This window comes from Rousettus aegyptiacus, unplaced genomic scaffold (assembly GCF_014176215.1).
Source record: "Rousettus aegyptiacus isolate mRouAeg1 unplaced genomic scaffold, mRouAeg1.p scaffold_m13_p_13, whole genome shotgun sequence".
Taxonomy (NCBI): Eukaryota; Metazoa; Chordata; class Mammalia; order Chiroptera; family Pteropodidae; genus Rousettus; species Rousettus aegyptiacus.
Window position 1 is genome coordinate 9,936,364 of NW_023416288.1, and position 18,545 is coordinate 9,954,908.

The 18,545-nt window shown below is 33.2% G+C and overlaps 1 protein-coding gene across 1 annotated transcript in view; it reads right to left on the reverse strand.

Moving 5' to 3' along the window:
• Window positions 1–14,049: 14,049 nt before the first annotated feature.
• SEMA3E (semaphorin 3E) overlaps window positions 14,050–18,545 on the reverse strand; it is a 229,814-nt gene continuing 225,318 nt past the window's right edge. Inside the window, exon 17 of the mRNA XM_036230305.1 lies at window positions 14,050–14,694. Coding sequence (XP_036086198.1) covers window positions 14,242–14,694 — 453 coding nt within the window. The 3' untranslated portion in view covers window positions 14,050–14,241. The remainder of the gene's footprint in view (window positions 14,695–18,545) is intronic.

Consider the following 18,545-nt stretch of genomic DNA (forward strand, 5'->3'; position numbering starts at 1 on the left):
AGGGATTGACTCTGGGAGAACTTTATGAAAAAGGTGTACTTTGAACTTTGGAAGAAATAAGATTTCGACATCTTAAGACAAAAGAAAAAACTAAAATGGGAATATTTTTCAAAAATTAAAGGATAAGTTCTAATTTCCCCCATTGCAATCTCCCATCTTCCAGTACAATCTATCAATTATGGCTCCAAGATAGATGTGGTACTTGAGTTCTTTAGTCTGATGACAGAATTTAATATGAAGAGGTTATGTAATTCCTTCAGTTCCTGTGGTAGCCCAAAAAGTACACCATAAGAACTCTCTGTAAGGCAGAACCAGTTGCCAATGGCACAGTCAGCTGATGACCTCTAGCTGAAGCCCTCAGCCAGGGTGATTCAATGATTTATCATGTCAGGGGTACTGGAATCTGGTCATTTCTTCTCAGCGCTTAACTCCCCACTAAGCTGCTTGAAATTTTCTCAGAAGTACATCACAGAGAATCATATTCCCAAATATTCCTTCCTTCTCCCATCTCCTCTCATAGGTGTCAGGATGTGTTATGCTCTTCAGTTATGTTATAATAATAAAGTTCTTTGTCTCTGATCCAGAAACTTTGTGTCTTCTGTTAGCATCTATGAAACAGAAATAGGTTACCTTTTTAACTTACGAATAGTGTAAAATCTCAGGAATTGACCTCTCTCTCTCAGTTGCTTTAAAGGCTCAAAGCATGACAAGAAGAGGCCCCTGATGGTAAAAGAATCCATATATCATCTGGAAGAGTTGGGAGAAACTTTCTTAAAAACGGTTCATATACAAACTTGAGACTAGTTTTAATCAACAAAACCTGGTGTTACAGTTGAGAGAGTGGCGAACCAAGGTCTGGACATCAACCAACAAAGTTCCCATGAGTCTTTATAAGTTTATAAATTACCAGAAATTCTTATGCTCCTAGTGGACAGAAATGAAAGGTACTCAGGTGGACTATCTGGGTTGAGCAGGTCATGAGTACCATAGCCAGATCCAAGGTAACTTAATAGCAGAGATTTTGAATTACCAAAGCCCTCAGAGAAATGAAGTTTTTATGTCATCATAATTCAACTGAAAACTCTGGTAGACCAAGGACACCCTAAAGCATGGTTTGAATATAAAGACATGGTAATTCACAATGACACAGGATTCCTTAATTTTTCCTTCCAACATACCCCTGGGCATTATCCTCCTGAGAGAACATGGGTGAGAGCAAGCACATGGTCATCTGAAAGATTGATCATTAGGGCCCAAAAAAGACCTTGGCTACTTGAAAGGGCTTTCAAAGTCATTTCATCAGGCTGAATTGAAACTAAAAGTACTAATGTGTTTTTCCCGATACCTATATTCTGAGAGCTTGTGAAAAAGGCCTGGACATTGATAAAGACAGTTAAAAAAAGAAGAAAAGAAAAGAAAAGAAAAACACAGTTTTTCTGCCTATCCAAACAATAATGTGAGTGAATTTGTAGCTCTATTTTATAACGTTCCAGGAGATAAGGATATCAAGGTAAAAAAGTTTTGAAAGCAAGATATATTTGGTAAATTTTCTCAGTTGATATATTGCATATAATAGATGAGAAATAGTGAAAGTGCCTTGAAAGTCATGCTAAGGAGTTTTGGCTTTATTCTGTACAAAGAATAGAGTATTTGGAGATTTTTAGGAGGGTAATAAGAGAATTAGTGATGCAAGTTAGAGGTCCCTTCAATTAAAAATATATATTTATTCATCTATACATATATATAAAGGATTAGAAGGAGAATAACATGAGGCAGGAGATTGAGGCAATGGCTTGGCGCAGAGATAATTTTTTACATATTACAGAGAGAGTCATGCTTTGTACCAAATACAACATCTATCACATGACTTAATAGATGATGAGCAGACATAAGAAGCATATAAAATAGTGACCTCCTTAGTAAAGTGTTTCAGTCTTTCATTTATGGATTCTCTAAAAACACTGAGTGATATTTTTTCTGTTATGTTGAGCCAAATCGTAAAATGTGGTAAAAGGAATGCAGTTTTAAAGCTTCCTATTTAGAAATGCTTTGACTGCTAGTCTACATAGACCCAACAAACAGGAATAAATAAATTCACAATGTTCTAATGTGTGTCCTCCTTAAATGGAATTAATTAGTTGAAAAGATGAGAAATTCTCACATTTAAAAATAAACTCTAATTTTCAGCTTGTAACCAAGAATATATCTGCAATATCGCTCCTTATAGAGTAAAAATGATACAGTAAATTTTTATTTATGCATACATTTTAGGCATTAGTTTACATTTGACATTTTATTCTACTTATTATAATAGTCTAGTTAATAAAGAATATAATCAAATATGCATTAAAAATTTTAGAAATAATTTTCCAGTAAAATATATCAGCACTGGTTATTTTTCATATAATTAAATCTTTGAGGGTTTAGATGGTATTTAATGGTTATGTAACATAGAAAACCCTGCCCAAAGGGACAGGTCACATTCCTTTTCTAACTAGTTTGGTAACCTAAAAATGTATTCTCTCTAATGTATTAGTGGTTAACAGAGGGAAGAGGGGAGAGAGGAAGTAGATATGGGCAAAGGGGATTAAATATTTGGTGACAGAAGAAAATTTAACTTTGAACGGTGAACACAAAATACAATATATATGTGATATATTATTGAATTGTACTCTTAAAACCTATTTAATTTTATTAACCAGTGTCATAACAATAATTTAATTAAAAAATATACCATCCCTAAAGAAATAATATAAACTGCTATTGAATTACTTTGAGATCACAAGAGTCTTTTTTAACTGATACATCCCTAAAGACTTCATCTGTATTAATTAGCCTGAATTCTGCTTTTTGAGACTGAGACCACACAGTACGGGGGCGGGGGGGGGGGGTGGAAGGCATTGGCATCTTAGAACTCGGAGGTGAACAATAGAAGTAGATGGCAGACATGAAGGGGGTTAAAGGATGCATTCTTAAAATTTATCCCTTCTCCAGAATAAACAATGAAACAGATATGGGGAAAATTGCATAAAAATAAATTTTATCTCCTATTTTATTTTTCTTACCCCTAAGACCACATTCCTCCTTTGTTACACTAAGTCCTGAACCTTCCCGAATAGGTTTCATTCTAAAAAGCCAACTAGCTCCTTCCTTTCTTCCCCAGCTTCCTTCCTGCCCCTCTATCCTTTCAAAAAAGTAATTTTAACAGTTCAGGTGGTTTTATATGGTGGTTAGGTGGTTGACTGATACTGCTCCTGTGAATTCTAGACCACTCAATTCCACAAGTTATTAGCATTTTAAAGAAGGGTGTTTGGTATATCAAAGACACCTCTTTATATGACAGAATTTTTAAGGCTAGAGTAAAAGACTTTCAAAGATACAGAATGTTGCACATTTTGGGACAAAAATATATCATTATGTCTAGGAAGTTAGCCTGGCTTGGCCAGCCTACATTCTCTCTAACCAATTATCTTCATCAAAAGGTGCAAAGACCATTCAGTGATAAAAACAAACAAACAAAAACCTTTTTTTTTTTTCAACAAATGGTGCTAGAATAGTGAAGTAGCCACATGCAAAGAAATAAATCTTGACAAATACTTCGCAGCATACACAAAATGAATTTTAAACAGATTTTAGATTTAAATGTAAGAGCTAAAGCTATAGAACTAGAAGAAAATACTGAAAAAAATCTTAGTGACCTTGTGTTTGGCAAATATTTCTTAAATTCGCTTCATTAAAAAAAAACTTGAAATGTTAATAAATTAAATGTAATTTAAAAACTTTACTATTTGTAAGACATTGTTACCAAAAGGAATGAAAACATCCAAAGACTGAGAGAAATATTTACAAAACCTCTATCTAACAAAGGCCTTTTACCTAAAATACATAAACGACTTTTACAACTTAATAATGAGAAGACAAACAGATCACTAAAATGGACAAAAATTTGAATAGTCATGTCACCAAAGAAGTAAATGGATAATAATAAGCACATGAAAGATGTTCAATATCATTAGTCATTAAAAAAATGCAAATTAAAAGACATAATGAGAGACTACTATACACCTAGTAGAAGGACTAAAATAAAAAAACAACATCAAGTGTGGGCAAGGATATGGAGGAAATGGAACTCTTATACACTACTTGTGCAAATATAAAATTATATAATCACTGGAAAACAATTTGCCAGTTTATTCAAAGTTAAATATGTACCAACTACACAATCTAGAAATTTCACTCTTATTCAAGAAAAATAAATACTTATGTCCATACACATTTGTACATTGATGTTCAAAGCAGTTTTACTTGTAATAGACAAAAATAAATAAATAAATAAATAAATATTCATCAAATTTTTGTATATCCATTACAGTGGATAATTAAAATAAAACAAATTATTAATACAGTCACAATTTGGAAGAATTTGAAAATAATTATGCTGAGTAAAAGAAGCTAGAGAAATAGACAATATACCTTATGTTTCCACTTATAAACAATTTTGGAAAATACAAACTAATCTATTGTGTCAGAAAACAGAAGATTGGTTGCCTGGGTAGGGGTAGGGGAGGGGGGAAAGAAATAAATTTAAAAATGACATGAGGAAACTTTAGAGTAATGGATGCATTCATTATCTTGATTGTGGTAGTTTCAAAGATGCGTACATGTGTGAGAACTCACCACAATGCACACTTTAAGTATGCACAGTTTATTTTACATCAGCTATATGACAATAAGCTGAAAAACAGTTTAAGGATAAAATAGTTTTGGCCTTCGTACTGAAGAGTTTGATTTTTCTCCATAAATACTTAAAGTTAGTCTTTTGAAAAGAAATCTCATTTTATAGGATCGAATAATGTTATAAATGGTAATTATTCCAAGATCATCTGATCCAGCATTTCATTTTACATATGTGGTAGTCATAGTATATTTTCCATATTTGGAAGTAAAGAAACTAATGGTTTTCCTGAGTTATCTTTCAAAATGAGAACTAGAATTTTGTTTTGCTGGCTTAGGCTAAGATACCTTTCACATATTTCTGGAGTTTTTGCTGTATATTCCACAAGACAACATTTCCTAATACAAACAATGACAAAACTGACAAAAAACAGACATCTCAAGAATGTTCCAAAAGTGTCTCTATTTCTATTTGTTCTTTAAGAACTTGCATAACAAGAAAAAAATGTGCTGTCCTTTTATGTCTAATAAAATGTAAACTCTGAATATTCTTTTTTGGTGTCAAGGTTTTGCCCTTTTCTTTGATTATGTAAAACGAACCTTTATTCATGGTTAACAACTATTTTCAGAAAGCTTTCCCAAATATTACTTTCTTATAAACTATTGTAGCAAAATTTCAAATGTATAGAATTCACCAACAAAATAATTCATATTTTTTACATTGCCTAAGCATAATGTTTTGCCAAAATTTGGATTGTAAAATAGGGAGCTAATTCTCTAAACTATCAGTTCAGGAAGATGGATGAGTTCCTTGCTTATTCCATACCAGTGTTAGTAATTTCAATTTAAATTTTAGTTTTCAATCTACTTTTTTGTTGTTTTAACAGATGATGTCTGTAGAAGATCCTGTCTTTTTCCCACCCTTCAGTTGTCTCCCCCACTCTTTTTCTTTCTTATAGGTTTGTTTCCTATTATGGTGTCGGAAATTACCTTTCCCAGATTCCCTGATGTGGACGTTGACCCTATCAGGTATGGAAGTCTTCTGGAGGCTTTAGTATGGTTGGGGTTCAAGACGAGCAGATAATCTGACCTTGAGTATTGTCTTTATCATCTTGAGAGTGAAAAAATGAATATCTAGAGCATCTGCTGGAGGATAAAGTCAATGCTCAGTACAGCAGAGGGAAGATGAAGACTACTGAGCCTTTGAAAATGTTACTGTGCTACAGAAGTAACTAACTCTGAAACTGTCTTCTTTTGGATTTCTAGTTATTTAGGAAATAAATATTTTCATCATTTAAATAACTTATTGTTGATAGTTTGTTACCTGAGCCAAAATGATGCTATTCTCTGATTGATTTGTTCACTCATCATCCACTTGCTCATAGATTTTTTCAGCCAAAGGAAAAAAAAATCTGTCTTCACCTTGAGCCAGAAGAAAAGAGAAATTTACAGCTTGCTACAATGAATGCAATTTGTTATTCGGATCTTAGTCACATTCTAATACTCTGCCTCAACATCTAAAAATCTTTTATGTTATCAAAATTTTTTTTGATAATAGAAACCCCGTGTCTTTTATAAGAATGTGAAACATCTGATGATCTGGATTCAGCTCTCATTTTGCACTCCATTTTACCTTTAAAAAGTAATTTAACATCATTGATTATGTCTCCTCATGTATAATTTGATGGACTATACTGGCACAATTCTTGATCTTTGGGTCAATGGTTCTTTTAATAATTGGTGAAAACTGTCTATCAACTCTTCTACAGAATAAAATTTGGATAGAATTTCAAGAAATTCATGAATCATTTCAGCATAATTAACATATAATGAATTAATTCATTCATATCATACCTATTTATTTAATGTCCATTACCAGTTATTGGTGTTATATTCCAGGAATAAAAGTGAACAAGGTAGAGTTCCTACCCTCAAAAAACCTTAACAAAGCAAACCAGCAATCACAATACACTGATAAAAGTGCTACAAAATGGCTGACTACAGAGAATTATGAGGTCACATAGTAGTGTCACCTTACTCATCTTGTGGATAAGAAAAGTTTGGGGATACTAAAAGCATTCCATGATGTTCCAGCAGGAATAAAGCCTCAGATAAGGTAGTTAGGTAGACTAGGGAAAATATAAATATATATAGCAATAGGATAAAAAAGATGGGAGCGGGGAATGAAGGTTGAGGTGATCTGGACAGTTAATTCAAGAGAGGGCATAAAGCCAACTCAAGGGATTTGAGATTTATATCAGTGACACAGACACACTGATATAAATGGTTTTAAGCAGAGGTGAGACAGGATCCAGTTGGTGTTTTTAGAAAAGGAAGGATGACTTTGGCTTCTGGGTAAAGAATAGATGAGAAGAGTATAAGCAGGAAGATGAGTGAAGACTGTCATAAAAATCCAAGAGAGAAAAAAAATGAAAGTCTGAATCAAAAGCAATTAAAAAGACAAAGAGATATTTACATAGCCACCTTACAAAGAAGTTCTACTCACCATCGGGTGGTCCCAGAGTTTCACTGCCTCAACTTTTGGGTAAATATCATTATTTAATCTCTTTCCTTGCATCTAGGACCTACAAATTACTTCTGTTTTCTCATCTATGAGTAAAGTTACCTACTCTGAAGAGGTTTTCTTTTGTTTCTTAATCTTAAATGAGATAATGCTTTGAAATATTTACTACTTAGCACAACGGGAGCTTATGAATATGAAATTATTATTTTTCTCCTAAATTTTGCATTGACTTCATCTTTCCACATCCCTTTAGGAAATACACTGTGAATTTAGAATTTTAATTTATTTAACTTGTAGAAAGTTGTAGTCAACAAGACTCATTCAATACCATCTTTTAATTTTATATGATCTTCATTTTAACAGAAAAATGATTTTATGAATCAGGTGTTGAGATAATTACGTATGTACTTCATATTAATTTTTCTCAGAAAAACTATGCCTTTGACTTTTAAAAGGTCAGTTAGGAATCCAGAGGGTGGGATAGAGAGCCCACAGTGCAAAATGGAGATTCACAGGGCAAGTCTGAGAGCCACAAAAGAATATTTCCAGGCCTTGAAACCTAAAGGGTATTGCCCAACTCAATTTTTAAACAGCTTTTAACTGCATTTCAACAACCATTTTCTCCTTGTTTGAACCAGCATATCTATTAACTATTACCCTATTCATGTCCCATGATTGTATGTTGGAAGCAGATAACTTCATTAGTTTCACAGTGCCACAGGTGATTAGGAATTGTGCCCTAGAAAGATGTTTGATGGATTACACCAAAAGCCTCATTTGTACCTGATTTGGAAGACAAATGATATGATGCAGGATTCTTAAGCTGATGCTGTAATAGAGTAAGACCTTCAAGGACTTTAAGATAGAGTAAATGCATTTTGTATTTGGGAAGCATGTGAATCTTTGGGGGCCAAATGATGGACATGTGGTTCCTGAAATATGTCTACATCCTAATTTCTAGACCCTGAGAATAAATCGTGTTAGATTGCAAAAAAGACTGCAGATGTAATTAAGTTTGCAAAACTTAAAATAGGGAGATTAGCTTGGATTATCTGGGTGGTCCCAGTCTAATCACACCAACCTTAAAAGCAGAGAATTTCTCCAGTTGGAGAGAGAAATAAGGCATAAGAGGAAGTCAAAGAGATTCCAAGCCTGAGAAAGACTCAACAGTCCATTGCTGGCATTGAAGGTGAAAAGGCCAGTGATCCCAGTCCTGGAACTCTAAGGAACAGAATTTTCCCAATTACCTGAATGAGCTTGAAAGTGGATTCTTCCTCAGATTTTAGGTAACTGGCAGATGGTACTGATTTTTTGAGATCCTAAGCAGATAATCGAGCTGAGACATGCCGTGTTTTGAATTCTCACTTATGGAAACCATAACATAATAAATTCGAGTTGTTTTATATTACTTTAAAAAAAAATAAGAAACTCTTTAATGGAACAATATCCAAGGGATCATTTTGTTTGTCACTATTTTGTTGTTGCTGCTGTTAAAAATGAGTTTATAATGTCATTTTCTCCTTCCCCAGAAATCTTTTCTGATCCACAGAAAAGAAATCACCCTCAATTGTGAAAATGTTTCTGAGTGTCCTAACTTAACTGATAATAAGCCAACAGTCATCAGAGGCCACTTTTTATCACTTTTTACAGATACTACTATTTAATTAACTTTAGATATTTTTAGGAGTTCTGGAATATTTGTAGGCTTATTTGCATGTTTCTGTTTATGCTTAATCTGTCTGCCCTTCTCTTTTTTCCTTTGCATATTAGTCTGCTCTGGCTACTATAAGAGAATGCCAAACACTGGGGGGCTTAAAAAACAGACATTTATTACTTACAGTTCAAGAGGCTGGGAAGTCCAAGATCAAGGTATTGGCTGATTTGGTTCCTGGTGAGAGCCCTCTTCCTTTTAGAAGGCTGCCTTCTTGCTGTGCCTTTTTTGACTCTTTTTTTGGGTTAAATTATTTTTTCCTTTTATCTACTACTTATCATTGCTACATCATTGCAGCTCCTATGAATCAAATACTAGATTTTCAATGTCACCCTGACCAGAAGTCTCAAGATACATAATTAGAAATTCTTTCTACAACATTCTAAATACTCAAAATACATTTTAAAAGTTATACTTTGATTGGGTTTCATGTTGGATAAAGTAAAAAATGATTTAAAAATTTTCCAGTGGAAACTGTCAACACATCCTCAAAACAAATCTAATTCAACTTTCATTTATCCATATAACTGAATGGCATTATTAACACTTCTACATTTTATGAAGCACCTGCTCTAGTTCCTGGCATATAGCTTTTGAATGAAAAGATAGGAGCATTTTTTTTTTTTCGGTTCCATTTCAATAAATAGGTAACGGATTTCTAGTTACCACAACTGTTTCTCTACTTTCCCTTGACTAATGAGTGAATACATATTTAAAGACCAGTTTAAATGTGTTTTAAAAATATGTATATTGGTAGGCCTTGGATTATAAATGAATGCAAGTTTAAAACACGTATATGCAATTACCATTGATGGCATAGACATATCATAAAGCTGCCAGATAAACACTATGCTGGAGCTGCTGCCAAATTCTTCCTTTAAAACATTGTAAATAATTATTTATTGATACAATACTTTAAAACGGAACTCCCAAAAGAGAGATTCACTTAATACTAAATCTTATTTAAATGACCTCCCCAAAGTCTTATAAAAATAGCAGAGAAAACAGTAATTTTGATATGTTAAGAAAGAAGTCGAGGCTTGCAAAAATCACAAACATCCTACCAGTTCCATATTAAAAGCATTCATTTTCATCTTTCATCTGCATAATGCCATTTTGAAAGGAGTTTCTGGCTGGTATTCTAGAAGCATGATGTGGCTTAAATAAACCCAACTGATGCAAGGTAATGAGATGAACAGACTTTTTCCTCCTTAAGAAAGTTGATTTATGAATTTTCAAGGAAAGATAATTGAATTATTTTCTAACTTCTTACAAAAATAGTGCTAGTCTAGCATTGTATGTTTATATTTAGGCTTGACATATTATGAAATTATAATACTATGAAACATTATTCAACTCACAAAAACTTAAACAATACACTCGGACAGCACACAAGGGTTTAGCAAATATTTATTTCTTTATCATCTAAGTTGAACTAAATAGAAATTGTACATAATCGTACAAATTACACAGTGCATGGGGCAGATCATGTGATAGTCAATGAGACACATTGTCAATGGTCTTTAAAGCTTGCCACCAGATGATAATAATTCTCATGACTTATAATCAGTGAAAAGAAATAATATGCCACATGCCGTTATGGACCCAGGCAAGCACATAAAATGAAGCCATACAGACAAGAATACCCCAATATAGTACTCTAGCTTATAACTAAGCTATTTAAACAAACAGGACACATTTAATTTATAGTGAAAGCCAAAATATAATGTTATCTTCTCAATAAAATAAAATAAACATGCCAGCTTAAATAACACACTACAATCAAAAGAGTGTTCATGGAAATCTATTATTTATATCTGATTTAAATTCGACAGTTGTTATCCTTAAAAATGATTACTGCTTTTGAAAAAGTAATTCGATGTGATTCTTCACTGTAAGAAAAAGAACACTGACTTCTTACTGTCATCATAACTGCTGCACTTTCTCCTGAGATCTCAAATGTCTGTACAACGCTAGGTGATTTTCTTAACATATCCGTCAGGCTAAAGATAATTCATTTTTAAGGACAACAGCTGTTGTGTATTTTTTCGTGCTTCACACCACCACTCAAAACAATTTATAGTATTTTACAAATTTTACAAATGTTCATAATCACTGTGAAGACTTACAACCCTGTAGCAAATATTAAACACAATAAAAACATTATAAGTACCTAATTTGGGGAAGCAAAAATCTCTAAAATGTATGTGGAATTGCCACTTACTAATAGGCAAAGGCTTTCTGTTCCCTTTTTTCCTAGAGCTCTTATTAGTGTTTATTCCTATTTCTAATCCCTGTTTTTCCAAATTGATAGCTTTGTGCTGAAGTATTCAGTAATAAACACAAAAGAAAAATTGACAATGTAGGATGTTAGAAAAAAGAGACATCACAAATCATGATGTAAAATCCATTCAGATTGTAATTCTCCTTGCTAACAAATCTGCATCTCTAGCTCAATGGTGACTGACTGTACTGAAAACAGAAGTGCACACTCGTTCCATTTATAGGTCCTCTCCCTCAGCAGAGAACGACTTACTGATGTCTTAAGAAGCAGGAGACTGACCCTACATGGAAGCGTCCCCTTTGAAAGTAAGATGGATGGTTATGATTCTTTTTGAGCTATATCTTCTTAAAGGGCACTTCTCTCCTTTACTGAGTTTATGTCTGGGGAAATTGTGGTAGGGCTGGGGCAAAATCTTAATTCTTCCTGGTGTTGCAGATGGCTAACTAAGCATGTGCCCTTCTCAAATTCAGGAAAGAGAAAAAAAATCTTATCAATTCATTTGTGATTGAGCATTTCCCAAATGAGATTCTGAATTTGAATGCTAATTCAAATTAGCCGGGAAGAATGAAATACTAGGAATGTTTTTGTGGCGTGTTTCAGATTCTCAAGAAGGATAGAGCAGCATAGGCTCTGAGAGGGCAATAGATTTATCTTAAAGTATGTCATGATGTGTGTGCATGGTATGTGAGCATGCACACACCACACACACACACACACACACGCACACACAGCTGCATGTATGGGGGAGAAAAAGGAGCAGGAAAAAAGAGAACTAAAAAGAAAAATGAAAAAGCATAAATATACATATATACATACAATTGTATATATACATACATGCACACTTCTGTTGTGGACTTGGGCCCTCAAAATTTTCTTGTTAGGTCTTTCAAATAAGCAATTTAAAAAGTTTTGGGTTGTATTTATTTTTCCAGTTTAGCATTTTATGTAAAATATTTCTTTTTCTATTAAGTCATCTCATTTAAATTGAACAGTGTGTAGGTTCATTCAATCCTTAAGACATGCTGTAGAAAAATTATTTTCCTCAGATTTATTTCTTCACTTACCAAATATTTTAGCTCACAAGTGACATCATTTGTTGTCAACTGCTTGTGTTATTAAGATTAAAATAAATATTTCTGCCATATCGGCCTTATTTTTAAAAAAATTTGAATACAGAAGAAATCCTGCTTTCGCTTTTCTTGTGTTAGTGGAATAATATTTTCAATAAATTGTTTATTGACTTATCTGATCACTTTGAGTACTTCAGATATAAACTTTGCTAAGGATCCTGTTATCTGTGGTTATGGTTCTCTTTCTCCATGTTAGGTAGCTTTTACTAAAATAGTTTTTTATTAATATAATTTCGACACATTTTTTTTTCAGCTAATTTTGGTGGGCAGCATTGACCTCCTGTGGATTCTTATGTAAATAGCAACTGGGTTTTTCAGAAAATGTTAATTTTTCAATATATTTGTTTTCTTTAGACCTTTTGAAGCTTGGTGGTTTACTGAATTAACTTTTTAAACTTTCTTAAAACATTTATGTATTTGCTAAATTTAGAATAAAATAGAAAGCCATTATGTCTTCAATACTTTAATTTTTTTAACTATATAGTCTATAAGCTAATTTTAAAGCTAAAATGAATGTTATTTAAAATTAAAATAGAAATATTTATGTTTTTATGTGTAATTTAAAAAATTTATTTAAATGAAAATCTCAAAAATTTTATATTTAAAAAAGGTAATTGCCAAATAAAATAGAAGAAAAACTTCAGGGAGTAAACATTTTCAAAGCTAAAAGCTCTTGATAATATTTATAAAAGAAAAGTAAAAGCACTCTGAACATCTTGGTAGTTAAATGAACACATGAAACATTTTTCCCATTTGTTAATATAAAACAAGGAAATTTGATAACAGAGCAAAATGCTTTAATATTTTTTCATAAATAAAACATTACGTTTCTCAAATATAGTTTAGATTTCAGGGAAGATTATTTAGAAGGCATGAAATTTAATTCTTATAGAGCTTCAGTGCTGTAATATATCCATTTTGGATTGTGAGGCAATAAGTTAATCATAACATGTTATTTCCATCTTAAAGCATGACATAAACATTAACACATTTTTATTTCACTTAGTTTTCTTCTGTAAATGGATTAGATGTGCTTAAAGAAACTGCTTCCAATTTTTAACTAGACAAGCTGCAGTTAAAAAAAGAGAGAGAGAGAGAGAGAGAATATACTTTTTCTCCCAGAAGAGGGCAGCAAAAAATTTTTCAGTTAGAGTTCTAACTGTAACTCCATCTGCTTTGACATTCTGTGATATCTCTCTCAAAAGTTATCTTCACTTAATTCTTTCACACTGGAGTGAACTTGAAAAAATGTGTTTTCATCATGAAACATAACCATTGTGAATGTGGTGGTTTAATAAATGTTTTATGAAGGTCTCAAGCCTCCAGGTGACCACAATTTTTCTTTCATGGTTTACAATAATTACAACACACCTGCTTCATAAAACTCATGGCTTTGACAACACTAATACAATAATTATTAAAAAGTACAGATAGTTCAAATGAGAATGCTAAAGTATCTGATATTATGAATATTTACATTGTGGTGAAAAGGAAAAATTCAGAAAGATTAAAACATTTATTTTTATTTTTCTGTGATTATTAAAATATTTAACTTTTTCATCACCATTCCAATAATCTTAAGTCTTCCAAGGGTAAAATAATATTTGCCATGGAAATACAACCAAGTACTCAAGACTACAGCTATGGTCAATTTTTGATAAATATAATGTGAACCATTGAGCCATACACTTACTTTAAAAATTAGTTAATTTTATGTGATATTTAACCAACCAAATGAGTATGTGAAATAATTTACCATAACATCTCTATAGTCTTTTCTGTATTACAGAAATCTCTTTTAGGTAATACAAAGAAGTTGGATAGTTTCTCATGTTTTTTTTTTTTTTTTCCTTTCTCCTTCTGTTTCTTTAGGTTCCAAACATAAATCCTTCAGAAGCCAGTCAATAGTTTCACCCTATCAGGAGTCCAGTGTATGCCTGGGCAGGCGATAATGCTCAGATTTGGGACGGAGCTTCTTTTCCTGTGGGTTGGCATACTTCCACTTGGAAGGTGACATTTTATGCTTTTTCCTCTTCTTATCTGTGCACCATACCTTTTCACAGTATTCTTCCACTCTCTGGAAGTTGCTGTAGCCAATCAGCTGTAAGAATTCCTTGTACCATGGTTTTGTTCCCTGTGAGAAGCTACCATGAGCAGGACAAGGCATCTTGTGAGGCCCGTCTTCTTCATAGTCTTTGTTAAACATTTCCTCTACTCTCTCCTCTTCTACTACCTCCAGGGTGATTTTACGAACAGTATGGACAAAACTATGCTCTACTGTCTGGCAAAAGTAGGTACCAGCATCTATTTTGCGTACTCTTAGAAAGAGTAAACCGAGGTCCATCTTAACCACTCTGTCATCTGTCTTCACCTGCAAGAACAAAAAAATATAATGGCACTGGAATGCTATGCAGAAGAGAAAAAAGACCAACCTATAACCCTTTCCATTATCATCATTATCATCTTGAGTTTTCCATTTTAATTATCACGTAATGAAATCATGAAAGTCTTACCTATATAACAGAGAAAGAAGGGGTGGGGCTAAGTAATGAAATCAACTCTGTGGGGTGTGTTTGTGTGTGTGTGTGTACGTGTATGTGTGCTCTGAACTTTATATTTGAGGTCACTTCATATCAATCACTCACAGGTCATTTCATATTAGTATTTTTAAGAGCAAAGTGAGAGACCTTTGTCTAGTGATTTCAATTAATCATTAGAAAAAGAAAAATATCCAGTTCAATATAGTACTCTAATTTTAAAATAAAAATTGGTCAAATTTATCTGATTTCTTTTTTAACGGACATAACAAATTCCATTTCTCACATTATTAGTTCAGGGGTTCTCACATTATGCCTTCCAGGTATTAATGACCGATGCTTCTATAAGCATTTCTGTTTAAACAACTCGGCTACTTTCACTCTATTTACACACACACACACACACACACACACACACACACAATTTCCCAATTAAGTGAGCATTCCTTATATTTCCACGATGCTGTCCATTTAATAGAGATTAAAAAATTAACAAGTAAAATCCAGATTTTGTCCTGAAGGTTCTCACAGTCTAGTAAATATTGTTTGGGTATGTATTCAATGCTCAAATATATTCTTTTTCTGTTTATGGCATAATAAATTATGCACATTATTTCTACAAATAATTATGATTCAGGGTAAGAAGACCACAATATGGCTTTCAATAAATAACTCACATTTTATCACCAATAGTTGTACTAGTGAGTATATGATTTTACATATATAAAATCATATAAAACTATATTCAAATACTGGAAACACACTCTACTAATTGTGTGATCTAGGGCATTTATGCACATTTTCTGCCTTAGTTTTCCCTGTAAAAATGGAGATAATAATCCTAATGTTACTTGGAGAATTGCTGTGAAATTTAAAGTAACACAGGTGAGAATATTTTCCGCAATATATCAATACTTACCTCTACCTTTCCTTATATATAATCGTCTAGCTAAAAACAAATTGATATGTGTTTTCATGTGGACCAGGATCATGAAAATATAAAGGTGATTCACGCTGTACTGGCTGACTTCCCCTTTGAGATTACAAAACAAAAGTAATATTCACCTTTGCCAATATAAAAGGGGCATGGCAGCAAAAACCACAACCACATTGACAGTAAAGGCCATTCCAGCAAGCATGTTTTTGCCCCAGTGGTAGGTCCTAGCAAGTGCTGCCAGACTCAGCTCTCTCAAGCCTTGGTCAGTTTGAGCATGTCCAAAGTTGCAATGTGATTACTCATGTGTAATCTCATGTGTGGTTATTTCTATAATTTGAGATAATGTGGCATAATGACATTAGTGGTATAGAAGGAGGTTGTATCTCAAATAGAAGTGTTAATAATACATTATGAGGCTCTCTGAGGTATTTTTTTTTTTCAGCTATGTGAGGTAAATTAACTACTCTGCAGCTCCAGAGTGACATGGTTGTGTGACAAAAGGGGCTTCACACGTCCATCATAGGAGCTCCTCTTGACCTGGCAGGACCACGCCTTGGTGGACAGAATGCTATCGCTATTAACTTTAGAAGTTCTCCATTGAGGAATCAGGAAGAGCCCTAAACCTTAAAACATCTTTACTATTTAAAAACAATCTGTTATCTATTGATAGGTTTGCTAACAATGTATCCTTGGCACCTGCCATAGCCAATAACTCTTAAAGGACTTTGTGCTGCTCTGCTCATTTTCATCAGGCCCCGTGGCAGTCCTCTCCTCACTGCTAGGTTTCTCCATAAACTAATCATCTGTTACAACCTGACTATCACCACACCATGCCCCCCAGAATACTGACTCTGAAGGACAGCCTCCATTGTTTTTAAACTTGTGTCTACATTTGACATACTTGGACCTGCCACCTTAAATGTCTTTTTTTTTTTTTTTTTTTCTGTGTAGTACATGCCATTATACTGTCCTGGTTCTCTTCCTGGTTCCTTCTCCGTGTCTTCTGTAAATTTCTATTCTCTCTGAGGCATGATCCTCTGTCCTCATGTTTTATTTCCATCTATTTGATAACTCACCTATTTCCTCATTTTAATCAACTTTGCTAAGATGGTACATCTTACACATAGATAATCCACTGTTTTGTTTCCTGTGAATTACAATACACCAGGATTTATATGATCCTTCATTATCTACAATTCAATGTCTTTCCACTCAAACTACCCCTTCATTTACTAACTTTCTTACTTATGAAAATTATATCATTATTCTTTTAGCCTCCCTGTCCCCAATTGTTCATACATACTTCCCTCTCATTATGTTCTCGATCCAAAACACTCCAAATCCCCTTCAAAGTTTCTTCAGGGATGACCATCAGAAACAGCCATTCTTTTTCACTGTTTTTGTCATGTTAGATTCTCATACTTCATGACTGATTCCTTATCTCTTGGTAGACTCCCCCAAATCTTCCTTTTTTTCTGTTCCTGCTTTCATGTCCAGCTGGATTCTGTTTCACAGTCCATGTTCTTGTCTCCGCCTAAAGAAATTTCCCTACAGTTGGTTCCTCCTCATCCAGAAAGGCTGACCTAAATGCTGTCTCTTCAATAGGCCTTCCTCACGTCCCTGTAAGTGTCCTCCTTTCCTTATTACCACCATTTCACCTGTTAACCTTTATACACCGAGTATGCAACATTATCTGCAAATATATAACAATCTTTTAATTAATTGTGTTCTTACTAATATCTTTCCCCTTTATTTTGACAAATGTGAGTACTACTTCTTCAAATTTCATTTCTTTTTGCCATGTTCCTGACTGACTAGTTATTCAGACTCTCTGTTGCTTGCCCGAGCAGGTGAGAACTATTCAATTAACCAGATCTTGTCTTTCTAAATCGATATCCCCAACAGCTTAATGTAGTGCTTCTCAGACTGCAGTTGGTGGAATAGGTGCATTTCTGGAGATCATTGAGCTTTCTAGAAGGATTTCTTAAATTAGTGTGTTTATTTCAATAGTAATCAATATAAATTAAAAAAATATATATTGGGGATCATGTGGAAGATCAACCTCATATTTTTGTGTTTATCATACATTCTGAACCATTTTCAATGTTTGATAGTTTCCAGCTGCTAAGAACAAAAACGGATTTCATATGTTAATGTTACATTCCAGCCAAATAAGAACCAAACAACATCCTTATGTAATAATGTACATAAAAAGTTTTGAAGTCACCTGAATAAACTGTTAAGAGGATTGAGTCAACACATGGCTATAGGCAGATGTTTTATACACACACATATAACACATACGTGTTACTCTGTGTCTCAAATTATGTTCATAGAGACACCTTATTTAAGTGAAAAACATCATCACATTAAATAAACATTTAAGTAATTTATAATTTGTTTATATTTTATTTATAAATTTATTTTGGTTTTATATTAAAATAAGGGTTACAAGCATAAAGAATGTATATCTTGTTTGATTCTTGTGAATATTTAATAAACATTTTAATAGAAGTCATGCTAGTTGCCCAAGGATAATATTTTACTTTTAAGGGCTGTGGTGGGGGGCAACCTATACAATACTAGAGTCAAATCTTCCTCTTCGTAATTTCTTCTGTTCTCAGTTCCCTGTATTGCAACCTTATTTCCAAGTTCTATATCTTATTCTGGTCTTATTCTTTCTTTTCCTCAGTAAACTCCTTTCTGATGTTCGCCTATCCATTTTTAAAAATTTCTTTCCAGGCTTGA